General features: G+C 40.1%; 2 protein-coding genes across 4 annotated transcripts in view; one reads left to right on the top strand and one right to left on the bottom strand.

Annotated features, from left to right (window-relative positions):
* LOC137180013 (monocyte to macrophage differentiation factor 2-like) overlaps positions 1–12,858 on the bottom strand; it is a 359,049-nt gene that overhangs the window by 189,743 nt on the left and 156,448 nt on the right. The gene's annotated exons all lie outside the window — the stretch shown is intronic.
* LOC137180002 (protein sidekick-1-like) overlaps positions 1–12,858 on the top strand; it is a 248,867-nt gene that overhangs the window by 173,969 nt on the left and 62,040 nt on the right. For both annotated transcript variants that reach the window (XM_067585149.1, XM_067585150.1), the window contains 4 exons: positions 254–390; positions 1,725–1,872; positions 9,750–9,890; positions 11,859–12,040. In XM_067585149.1, coding sequence (XP_067441250.1) covers positions 254–390; positions 1,725–1,872; positions 9,750–9,890; positions 11,859–12,040 — 608 coding nt within the window. The remainder of the gene's footprint in view (positions 1–253; positions 391–1,724; positions 1,873–9,749; positions 9,891–11,858; positions 12,041–12,858) is intronic.

Below are 12,858 nucleotides of genomic sequence, written 5' to 3' on the forward strand. Positions count from 1 at the left end.
GAGCTTTAGATGTGCTGGAAGATGGATTTTGTCAAATTCAGACAAAGTCAGTCGAGTCTTTATGCTAAGCTAAGAGTGCTATTGATCTTATCATCTACTGTAACTCTGGACAAGAAAGCAAATAAACGTATTTCCCCAAAATCTTGAACTTGCCCTCTAAAGCTTTGGATCTAATCAGATGACAAGCTTACAAAGTAAGGTAAAGCTTTAAATCTGACGTTTTTGGGTCTTTCTTGTCTTTTTTTGTGTACAGTGAGCTTCCACACTCCCCTCGCTCCCTGGCGGCCCGTCTCAATGACACTGACTCCCGCTCCGTCCTCCTGTCCTGGCTACGCCCCTTTGATGGGAACTCCCCCCTTCTGTACTACCTGCTGGAGCTCTCAGAGAACAGTATGTGTGTGTGTGTGTATGTGTAGTGTGTGTGCAGTTGTGTGTGCATGCGTGTGTGTGTGCATGTGTGTGTGTCCCTGGGCGTACTTTATAGTCCCTGAGTGGCAAACAGCTGTTCACTTGCTGTCTACCAGGCACTGACACACACTCATTTACATGAGGCAGACATATGGAGAATAGTGTTGCTGCATAAATGTACATCCAGGTTCCCTATAAATAAACTCTTATTTTCCCCTCCCTCCTTTACCCTCGCTCTCTTTCTCTGTCTGTCTCTCACCCTTTCTCTGCCACAGATGTTTTAACAGCAGGCTGTATCTCCGTCAAATGAGAAATAGAGGGAGAGATAGAGGAAAGAGGGATTGAGGAGTAGAATGACAGGAGAAACAGATTGGAAGGAGACAGCTGAAGAGCTACTCTTACTCCTAAGCAAACAGGACGGGATGGGCGGGAACATGCAAGTGCTTGGAACACAACTGTAGGAGTTAAACTGATGGACAAATGTCAAATGTTAATGTAGTTTGACATTTTAAGTCATTTTCATTCAGATAGCTTTTAAGGAGACAGCAGAAATGAGTTTTCAATAACAGTTTTCAGCTGTCACCATTTCAACAGCTGTTCTGTAGCATGTACAAAAAAATATGCCAAAATAATGATAGGAAAAAAATGATGTATCATCATGAGAGAGACGAAAGAAAATGTGGTGAGGAACAAAAACAGGGAGAGATAAAGTAGAAAGAGGAGGAATGCAGGGAGTCTAAACATCTGGTTGATTGCAATAAAGACTGAATCCAGACAGCGAGGGATGGAGAGAGAGAGAGAGACAAGAGTTTTGTGCACCCTGATTACCCAGTTTTTTGTGTGCGTGCTTGTGTGTGTGTGTCTGTATGTGCACCCAAGTGCATGTTATAAATTAGATCTTTCGGATTGTATTTTAGAGAGAATGGACCACTATAAATACAGTGTATTTTTATGTCAGACAATGGTTCTAGTACACTCACTGGCACACAGTTGCTGGTGAGATGATAATAGTGCATCTGTCTGTGGTATCTTCAGGAGAAAGATAGGCTGGCAACAAGATGCCAACAATATACAGCAGCATCTGTGCTTCTTTATTAATCCCCCCCTTCCATCCAAACTTTCTTTCTTCTTGCTTCATTCGCTGCTTCTTTTCCTCTTTATACTTTCTCCTTCCTTTCTACCTTCCCTCCTTGCTACTTTTATCTATTCCTCCCCTCTCTCCTTCTGATTTATGGGCCCTAAATGTCCCCGTGTCCCTTGTTTGTCCTGCCTCAGCCAGATATTATCAGGCTCTAATCTTTGTGTCTTCTGTCTAGACTCACCATGGAAGGTCTACCTATCAGAGGTCGATCCTGCGGTGACTGAGGTATCAGTGGGTGGACTCACACCTGCCAGGACCTATCAGTTCAGACTTTGTGCTGTCAATCAAGTGGGCAGGGGTCAGTACAGCGCGGAGACACAAAGGTAAAAGCAAAGTATGCACACAGAGACATTTAGTCATTTAGTCTAGGTCAAACACTCACCACTACTTTATTAAACACATACTTCACAATACTTCCTGTGAAGTCACATTACTATCTCGCTGATGTTTTCCAGAAAGCATGAAACCCATTTTTTTTTATGTAGAACATGCTGTGATTTGTGTGAAATAGAGTTTTTCTCCCCTGTTCCATCTCTGTGTAATAGACTTGGTCACACTGCCTTACACAAACTGGGTATGAATAAACTGGAACCTTTCTACAGTCAAAAGGCATAGTGTATGCACCCCCACACACTGTAATCTGTGTATCTACGTGTGTGTGTGTGTGTGTGTGTGTGTGTGTATTGCCATGAGCAGGGATAGGGGACATAGAATTCAGACTGGGGATGAAATGGGTGGATTCTAACAAGGCGAGGATGAAGGAAGGGAGCGCCCCCCTTTTGTTTCCTTTGCAATGATCAATTTATATTCATCACGTCCGTGCTGTAGATGTCTACGTGTCTATATGTATATATGCATATGTCCCTGCTAGCCTCCTTCCTTTGCATATAGTGAACTAAATAGCAAAAATGATGAAATTAACTGTTCTGCATGTCTGTGTCCGCGAGTGTGTGTAAAAGGGAGAGTAATTTGGCCTGAAAAGTAAATAAATCGCTGTGCAGATGTTTTTTATGTTTGTGTGCATCAGTGTGTGTGTGTGTGTGTGTGTGTGTGTGTGTGTGTGTGTGTGTGTGTTCATCCCAAGAGAAAACTCTAATGGGAGTAATTATGATGCCTTAGCACTGATGGAACTGGATAGAGTGAAAGAGGGTTGGAGGAGGTGTGGCAGGCCTCTTAACAATTTTGCCCCCGAATACACACATATACCGCAAACAGCCCATGTCTGACACTCACACACAATACAACAGATGTGGCTGTGTATTATAAGGTAGACACGCACAAACATGGTTTTTGTCTGGCTGAAGAGACTGACCATTGGCAGATGCCAATTGTAGTTCTGCCAAATAGACTCTCAGCAACAACAGCAGCTGTGAACGCTGCCATCACACATGCACACACCTCAGATTACAGTCTCCTTTCAGTTTCTCTCTCTTCAGCCTGCTGTTGTCACCTCTCTTTGCAACTCGTCTATTTTTTGCTCCTCTTTCTCTCTGCTGATTCATTCTCGCCTTTAATTCAAAATCTTTAGCACTTCTGCTTTTGTTTACTGTCTGTCCTAAGTTGTTCCTTCCTGTACCCCACTTCTTCCTCTACATGTAGTAGTGCATTGTTTGTGTCCAGCAGCCACTCTGTTACCTGGTCCACAGTCCAAAGTAGGTTGTTAGAGGCACCAGAGAATAGCAGGGATTGATCCTCAATAAATAAAAGACTGCCAGACAGATAAGTCGTCACTGATCAGTGTATCAGAGCAGATGGATACATCTCCTCTTCAATATTCGCCTTATACACAACCACACACGCTTTATTTTTCATCTGCTGGATGTTTGCCTGGATAAGACATGCACATAAACAGTCGCAGATGCCAAGGCGCCTGCTGCACTTGACACACAGGGAGAGTGAGGCAGAGAATATTTCCTGCAGAAGCCCAGAGCTCCAAATGAGAAGGATGACAAAATGCAGTAATGTGGACAGAGTGAGGAAACGGGACAGAGAGTGAAGAAGCTTGTAATATTGATGACAAAAAGCCCTTATTAAAGTTTGAACTTCCAGCTGCTTCTACACTTTCCCATTTTGTTCTTGTCCTGATTAGGATCTTGATCATAACAGCATTAATTCATACCTTTTTTTTTTCTTCTTTCTGCTCCCCATCATCACCCTGCCTTTCTTTTCTCACTTCCCTTTGGACATCCACTAAGAGTGAATGAATGAATGTGATCAAAGCTGAATAACATTACCTCTAAATGCAGATACTCCCATGAAGAGTCCAATTATACCATCTGGAGTGTCTCTCACACACACACAGTTATTCACGTATGACCTACACTGACATCATTACCATCTTTAAAGAGTAAGCATTAACAGGAAAGACAGATTATGCATAAATGCCTTGAACTCTGATCACCAGTACTTTAATGCATCTGTCTCAACTCTCTCTCCCTTTACTCTTATTTTTTATTCCAGCTGTTCAGTTAAGAACGAGAACTCATCAGAACTCATCACTGGATGTGTGATAAAATACTTGTTCATACAGTAATATACACATATAGTGTATATGTGGCTAATGTGGATGTGCAAATTAATACTTCAGGAGCTTCATAGGGAGATGTAAAGATTAGAACAGATTCTTCCTGTACAGCTATGCTGAAGGTGCCTATAGAATAGTGATTGATTTATTTACATTATAATGTAGAGTAGAAACGTCAAGTCGCTTGCAGAGAGAAGGCTTTTTCTGAGAAAGACTGTGCTAGATGGGAAAAGCACATTATTTGTCTAGCAGAATGCTAGACCTCACTGGCCTTTCTCAACTTGCTCATGGAAAATGTAGCAGGAAATACAAAGAGGCTAATTTTTCGCGATTACAGTTCTTAGTGTGTCCACATATGGTGCATATCCGCTATTAGTAGTCATATTTTTGAAAAAGGAGGATATAAGCTACAGATTAGTCCTGTACGTACCTGGGCAAATCCTGTAGATACCAAAGATGTATTATAGATAGGGGAACACTGACAGAAATATAAATCAGAACCAACTCAAGTCATGCTTTGAATAAAATACACAAGTCTAATCTTTACACTGTGTATAGGGATGGAGAGAAACAAGATGTAAGAATATTAGATGTCAGCGGGAGAAAAAAATAGGCAACATATTTTACAAGAAAAACAGACAAGTCTGAGTCAAAATAACTTAGACAAGTCCAAGAAATCAGAAAATACCAAGATCAGGTCAAAGTACTACAGTCCTATTTTCTAACGTAAATGAACATTTCCTATAATTTTTTTGTACCTTACCATACAAGGCGTATGCAATTAAAGCATACTTTACTAAATTAAATGGAAAATATGGTTATTTGGGCTTCTTTTGTCTCTCTCTTGATTTTTTTTTAAAGCAAATTTAATGAAAAAGTATTTTATAACAGTGATGTTAAGTTTTTTCCACTATTCATTAGAGTTATTTAATTAACCCACAAATGAACAGGTCAGCCTTTATTTCCATTCTGCTGAATAGTTCTGCATCCCTGCTGTGCCCTCCAAGTGATCTTAGTTTTGTTACAGTTAATTAGATGTGTCATACATTAAACAAAAAGGACCAAAAAGTGCTCGAAGCAAATAAGGATCATTTAATGACCAATAGATTATAGATTAAGGTGCTCTTTTATATATCCATGATGGACTTTTTGTTCAAAGTCACCCATTAGCTATAGTTAAGATGTATAGCCATGCCAGTCCTTTTTCACAGTCTTTTGTTCTTGTTTATATGAAAAAATATGTTATTCATATGTTATACAAAAATTGCAGACTCAGTTATCTCATCCAGGCTTTTTTTTTTTACATAAAACAAAACTATACTGGTCATCAAAAAATGTGAGCGTATGTAAAACATACATACGCTTACATACATAAAACATGTTTGATCAAATATGTACCATAAATTGTTGTTATTGTCATTGTAGATTTTTTATTTTTTGGATCACCAATATTTAACATCAACAGAATGTTTTTCTGAAACAAAACACTTCTGCACTTACTTTTTTGCCTTCCATGACAGACTAGCGCTCAAAAGGACCATCTGTCTATAACTGCGAGACAGCTTCTACAGGAGTATTGTTGTTTATTTTCAGCAACAATGTAATCAGCTGTAACTGGCACTTACATGCATCGATTACTTATTGTTTGTGAAAGCTCTAATCAGCCTTAAGTGAGCCAAACTGATAAAGTGATGGACCACTTGCTTTGATACAGGGCGTCAGTTCACCACCACCACACATATAATTATGTTCAGACACAAACACAGGCAAGAACAGGCTGTGCTATGATTGTCAATATTATTTCTGAATGCTTTGTTTGTATTGTAAGTTGTGACAATAAAGCAACATCAGGAGAAGAAATACAGTAAAATATAGTAAAATAGCATTATAAGTTTGAGAGAACCTCTACATTACAGCCCTACAATATAGTCAAAACAATTAATGCTTTGTCTTATTTTACATGTTTACTACAACATTGACAACAGAGCATGGAGTCTCTTCCATATTGAAGCATTGTTGCTTGTATGCAGGAAAATATGTCATCAACCAAACAGGTAACATAAACACAAATATATTTTTTATTGAAGTGATAAAGCTTTTCACATTTTAATTGGACCCAACAAACACAAAGCACATGCACTGTAGCACCAGCCTATTCAATTGGTGGCCTGCGGGTCACATCCGGCCCAGAGGCAATCTCTAAGTGTCCCACCGAGCTTGAATTCAATGGGCTATTTTAATATTTTAATTGTGATATTATTTTGTTAAAACATATTTGTTAATAGCAATGTTGTTGTTTAGTCTGAATATTTACAGCACTTCAGGTGGTTTATAATCAATATGCAGTCAGGAAACAAAACCAGTGTGAGAAACATATTCTGCCCTGAAGACAACGGTGGAAACGTGAATGAGAAATGGAAAGAGGAGTGTCAGAAAGCGTAGCTTAGTGTTATCTAAAAGATTTTAAAAGTCATGTCTGATCATTTTGCTGATTATTTTGCTGTCTTCCTGCAACAACTAAACTCTTGCACCATTTCTGAGTGAGACTTCTCCTTGAGTGAGACTCGGTTAGACACAATAACAAGCAGACCAGATCAAGAGAAAGATAAAGAAGAATGTTTTATTTCTCTGTATGGTCCTTTCCATAATGTTGTCAGACCCTTATAATAACAATCTGAGCCTGTCAGTGGCAAAAACAAGAACTTTTATCAGACATACATGGAGATACTGGTAGAGAGACAGAATGTGTTACTGGTTACTGTTATTGCCACTTGTTATGATTGCTATGATTCTGTGCACTGATAGATCTTTTTTATTCTGTTTCTGCACATTGTCATGTGCCTGGGTCAGATATGTGTTTTTTTATCTCAAAAGTGAAACAATAAACATGTCATTACCAAAAAAGGTTTTTAAATAGGTTGCTGAAAATGTCTGGCCCATCTACATTTCACTTGAATTTGTAATTGAATAGCCCTGCTGGGGCATTTGTAAGCCTCAGCTGGTCTTGATTCATAGTGAGAATATGCACAAAGTTTCTCTATTTCCCTGACTCTGAGTCTCTTTAGTGTGTCACCCTCCTCCGTTTGTGCGGCTTTTAGCCTCAGGCAAAACAGCACAACATTTAAAGGAGACAAGACTTAAAGTGTCAAACAAGAAGAAAATAAGCTCATCTATTCAGCTGGTTCTACCCAATCATGTCACATCTGGTTTCCCTCTCTCTTGTTTTATTTCTGTTGCCCTCTGTTCATTTCCCGCTATTTCCCCCTCACACTGGATCTAAATTTTACTATCCTGTTTGAATAGAGGCAGACTTAACATCCCGGTAACACCATTAAATTTAAGATTCGGTGTGTACGTGGATTTAGTGAAAAAGCCAGTGGGCATTAAACTGTGGAGAATGACACAGATAGAAACTTTAGTTAATTCCCAAAGCATAGGGACACACAAAATACATATCTCCCCCTCACTTTCACTCACACACCAGAAAAAATGTGCATCCCCTCCAGAAAATGTCCTCTTTTCCTTAATAGCAAGGGACAGAGAAAGTGTGTCACACAACATTCAGGCAAAGTTATTGGCTGTGTTTGTTTTGTTTGGTTGCAGTATATGTATGGGTGTCGGTATGAATGTTTGTGGGTGTATAGGTGGATGTGAAGTGGTGTACAGTACGAGCGTGTGGGTTGCGGTTTATACATTTAAGCTCCTGTGTGAAGTTGATGTCCTCATGCTGAACCCACTGTATGAAATATTTACTCGTAAATGGTTGGGAGAGAATTAAAGCAATTCACAAGGAGTTTGTGCTGTTGGGTGTAAGTGTGTCAGTGTGTGTTTTATTTGCAGTCAAACAGTGAATGACCGCATCTGTTTAGTACTGTAGGGCTGTGTGGATGTTTGTGCAGCGTGAGTTTGTGTATGTGCATTAATGTGCATCATCAATTTCAGTCAAAAGCTGTGGCATAGTTGAGGATTATATATACCCCATTTCCAGACGGCTACACTAATGCCCATCTCATTCACACAAGGCCCATTAGCCTATGTGTGTGTGTATGTGTGTACATGTGTATGCCTGCAGCACCTGGTGCTGTCTGACAGTGCCTAACCTAATGGAAGTAAAGCACAGCTGTAAAACCACTGGCCTGTGCCATATATCCGCCTGCGCAACTCTCTAGCTAACAGCTTTCACACCCCTGCTTTCACACAAACACACATACAGATGTGCACGCACATTCAGACACACATACAGATTCACACACACAAATACACAGAGCCATACCACAACTAATGGCTCAATAGCTTATAAAGAAACATGCAGGGAGAGATGGGGGCAGAGGGGACGGAGGGGGTTGGAGGGAAAAGGTAATGTAAATCTCCAGACATAATCCATGGAAGGGAAAAGACCATCGGATGTAGCAGTCTGTCTTAAGCTGGGAGAAATTTGTTTGGTGTGTTTATATGTGTGTGTGTGAGCACATATGGGTCTGATTACGTTAGCTGAGCTGCTTACAGTAAAGCCAGAGGCTGACCAGCTCAGCCTGCGTGCTTTACCAACCATGAGAGGGGCTGGGAGCTTTAATCACGGGTTGGGGAGAGGAGGGGAGGGGAGGGGAGGGGGGGTGTTACAGGGAAGGAGATGAGTAAAAGATAGAAGGATGAAATAATTGAGGCCAAAGGACATGATGGACAAAAGGTGAAAGTTTGCAGATGGGGGAGAAAAAAAATGGAGAAGGAGATCAAAATGTCGACGGAAAGACGGGAAAAGGGTTTGAAGAGACAGAAGTGAGGGTAATAGGGCAGAGAGAGTGAAGGATTATACTGTCTCACTGGAAATAAAAAGATGAGCTCTTTGTTCATTCTCTACTAATAGTGATTTAACTATCTATTGCTGTCACACAGTATAGCTTGTCTGCTGGGGGCGTTGTGGTAGGGTTGATGTTGAAATTGAAACGGCCCAGACAAAGATTACTGGAGTATGAATGGAACACAAATGGGAAACCTCAAGTAAAACAGTATGTAGTAAACAGTAATGTGCAACATACAGACAGTAAATGCCTGTTTGTTGTTTTCCGCTACAAGTGAATAAAACACAACAGCGATTCAACTTCTACTGAGTTCATGAACGCTTTTACATTTGTTGTTTTAAACACCCAGTGTCAGCTCGATCATTCCCAGGAGAAGTTCTCCGGCGTGCTGGAAGAGATGCGTTAAACGTTTCCATCAGCGGCAGCAGTGGTTTGTTTGAAATAAGTGAACAATATAGCAAGACATGAAAAACAAATGTATTAAATGAAATTGCAAGATATACCAGGAGAACAAGGGATGAGAGAGATGAGCGCAGAATTCAATAAGAATTCATCAGAGCTGCTTAAGCTGTGAGATGATTCTCTATAATAAGTTGCAGCTCTGTCTCGTGTATCTCCTGTGACAAACATAATAATTTGTTTGCAGACAGGCTCAACCCCAGACTAGAAAAAATGAAGATGTTTGGGAAAGAAAATTGCTGTAAAAGTACCTTTTTAGACGACTTACCTAATATACTGTTCCTTTGCAAACTGTCCATATATGTTGGACTCCCACTGCTGCACTTGTCCAGCAATACTGATATTATCATCACCTGATCATCACACCTGATAAATGTAATCAACATAATTTGTCTCTTCCTTTCTGTGTTTGTGTTAGATTGATGCTGAGGGAGGAGGCACCCAGCGCTCCTCCAAAGAATATTGTGGCCAGTGGGCGGACAAACCAGTCCATCATGGTCCAGTGGCAGCCTCCGCCAGAACCCCAGCTTAATGGAGTCCTCAGAGGATATGTACTCAGGTGCAGTAGACACACACTTACACTCACAAAAACATACATATTTGGTTTTATACCCTTGCTAGTGAGAGTTATTGACTCTGATTGGCTAATAGGTGTTCATTCTTTTTTTTTTTGTAATGTACAGTATAAATCTGACAAGTCTTTGTTTGACGATCTAAGAAATACTACATTCGACAGTTCACTAAACCTCTTCCCCAAACAGCGATTGTCCAATCATAGCTTAGCAACTGTAACTAGGCCTGGCTGGTCTGTCAAGCTTCATATGTCTCCACGTGCCTATATGTTGTGCATTGGGCTGTTTTAAGAAAGATATGCTGTATGTACCCTAAAGAGTTTGGATGGTGGTGTCTTTTTTTTAACCCTGTCCAAAACCAAAACTACAAGAACAAAAGTGTAAGGAATGGATTGTTTGTCAACTCTAAGAAGTTGCAAATATTTGCATGTCCAGCTAACTAGTTTACTACCTACAGTTAAGCTAACCCAGTGTTAATTCGAAGGTCAACAGCTCTTGATACTGCATTATTTTTTGGGGTCACAGTATTGACTAGCAAATCCTCAGGGGAAAGCCAGTCCTGGATGCTACTCAGGTGTGTAATCAGCGTGAAGGGCAGGGAGTCACGTATTTATACTACTGAAAATTTAGAGAAAATTTTTGGTTTTTAAGACTAAGTCAGACAAAACAAGCAATTTCACTCGGCCACCTTGGAAACAACACTGTAACGGGCATTTTTCACCATTTACTGACATGTTATAGATTAAATATTCATGAAAATAACCTTCTGACAATAGTTGAGTTACAACATGTTGTCACCCTCCCCCTCCTTGCTGTATCAATATACATATATTCACACAGAGACACAAGTGCTTTTTACTCATGCTCTAGCTGCCCTTGATCAGCTGTCCTTCACTTTGATGTCTACGTAAAGTATGACACAGTGTGTCTAATCAATCTGTCATCAGCTGCCTTACACGAATTTGCATATAATTGCAGTAAAAGTTATCAGGTCTTTATCCCCATTCACTGTCTTATCTGCCTCCACTTCAGAAATCAGTTGAAAATAGAAACGCACGCTCTTACATCTCCAGTGTATCATTTCAGCTTTATAGGACAGGGCTTCCACCTCCCCTTTGGATTCTCCTTTCTCCTCGTCGTATCAGCTGGCTGATCCTCGCTCCCTTTCTCCTATCTGTTCCAACTTTTTCTCCTCCATCACTCCCCCCCCCCCCTCCCAGTGAGTGCCCGTGTTTTTCGGTTGGAGAGAGAGGAGAGAGGGGTTATCTCCTCTCCTCTACAGAGATCCCCTGTCAGCCTCCGGCACCCCTTCGCTCTTTGTATCTGTGTATGAGTGTGTGTTTCTATGTGTTTTGTGTGTATACAGTATGCATGTGTGATAGAGCGCTGAGTCAGCCGGTGAAATGTTAGAATATCCTGTTACAGTGAATAGGCTCCATATTAAAACGCTGACATGAGGATTATTACTCCATTCAGCTCCATCAGATATGTTCAACACCTAAGTGGTATTACACCTCCCAGTCTTCTCGGGTTATATATCCTTTTAAGTGGACGTTTATATCACATGTACTAAAGCAAAGGCCTTGAAGGTGCACTATTCAGAGATCTCAACAGGCATTAAAGGTTTTAATTCTTTAGAGATTCTGACATGATCAAGCGACTAAAGGAAAATCCTTTTGAATGGTTTCTCTGCCTCTCTGGCCAACACAAAGGACACTAAACAAATTTTTTGTTTACTTCAAATCTGTACTCAGACATAAATGCAAACTGATCTGATAAATGAGTATGTATACGTGAGTTATATGTGCAAAGTATTTCCAGATGTATTTTTATGATTCCATTTGGTTGTATTGTTCATAAGTGCAGATATTTAATTTGTGGGTATTTTGACTCACGCTGAGTCATATGCTTAGTTACCAATATACCTAATTACATGTGTCTGTTTGTGTGTGTAGGTACCGTCTGGCAGGGCTGCCAGGAGACTACCAGGAGAAAAATATCAGCAGCCCAGAGACCAACTACTGTTTGCTGAAAGATCTGATCATCTGGACGCAGTACCAGATCCAGGTGGCTGCCTTCACTGGAGCCGGCCTGGGCGTCTACAGCAGCCCTGTCACTGAATACACCCTGCAGGGAGGTGAGTAAAGACGCGCACACACACACACACACTTTCTTTTTAAAATCAAATATTTATATCTGATTCCCGCAGGGCAAAGCTAATGTGTCAAGAGATTCTGAGACATTATGCATACATATATATTTCTGAACATTCATTATTTTTACATAAAAAAATATCGGTACTATCTTCCCCTGTGCATTTTAGTAATTTACAAATCAAATCTATCAGTAGATTTATAGTTAATCATTTAATGATTAACAATATTTGCCCATACTCTTGTGCGACCATCGGCAGGTCTTTAAGTCAGCATTCCAGACCTTGGTCACACACATCTTGTTATTTCTTATACAACTTAGACACAAGGTGAATAAATGAATAGGGAGAGCATCATTCCATGGACTCTTTGAATTCAATTCAGAGATCTTAGCTATAGAAGGAAATAAAAGGACTTTGCTGGTAATTGATTTATGTCCTTGAGATCTTAGAGTATCTTAGATCTTCATTATTAAAATATATAAGAGAGTACAAATGTATGAGTGTGAAGGCCATAGATTTCACCCCTAAACAAAGTAACTTATTAAAACCTGCCATGTGAGGACACCATTGCACATTCACTTTTCCCAGTTTGCTTTACTTTTGTAGTTATAGAAGACATTTGCTTTATCTTTAGCTTAGATATTTTCTTTTTATGTGATTCAAAAGCTACACATAAAGTGCAGTGGGGGAAACTTTGATGTCATTGGTGGACCCACACATCTCTAAAAGCATATACTCTACAGTACACAGAGACATTTCTATAGTGGCACTGGGTTGCAATAGTTTGTAGATAGACTATC

The sequence above is a fragment of the Thunnus thynnus genome, chromosome 3, assembly GCF_963924715.1.
Source record: "Thunnus thynnus chromosome 3, fThuThy2.1, whole genome shotgun sequence".
NCBI lineage: Eukaryota > Metazoa > Chordata > Actinopteri > Scombriformes > Scombridae > Thunnus > Thunnus thynnus.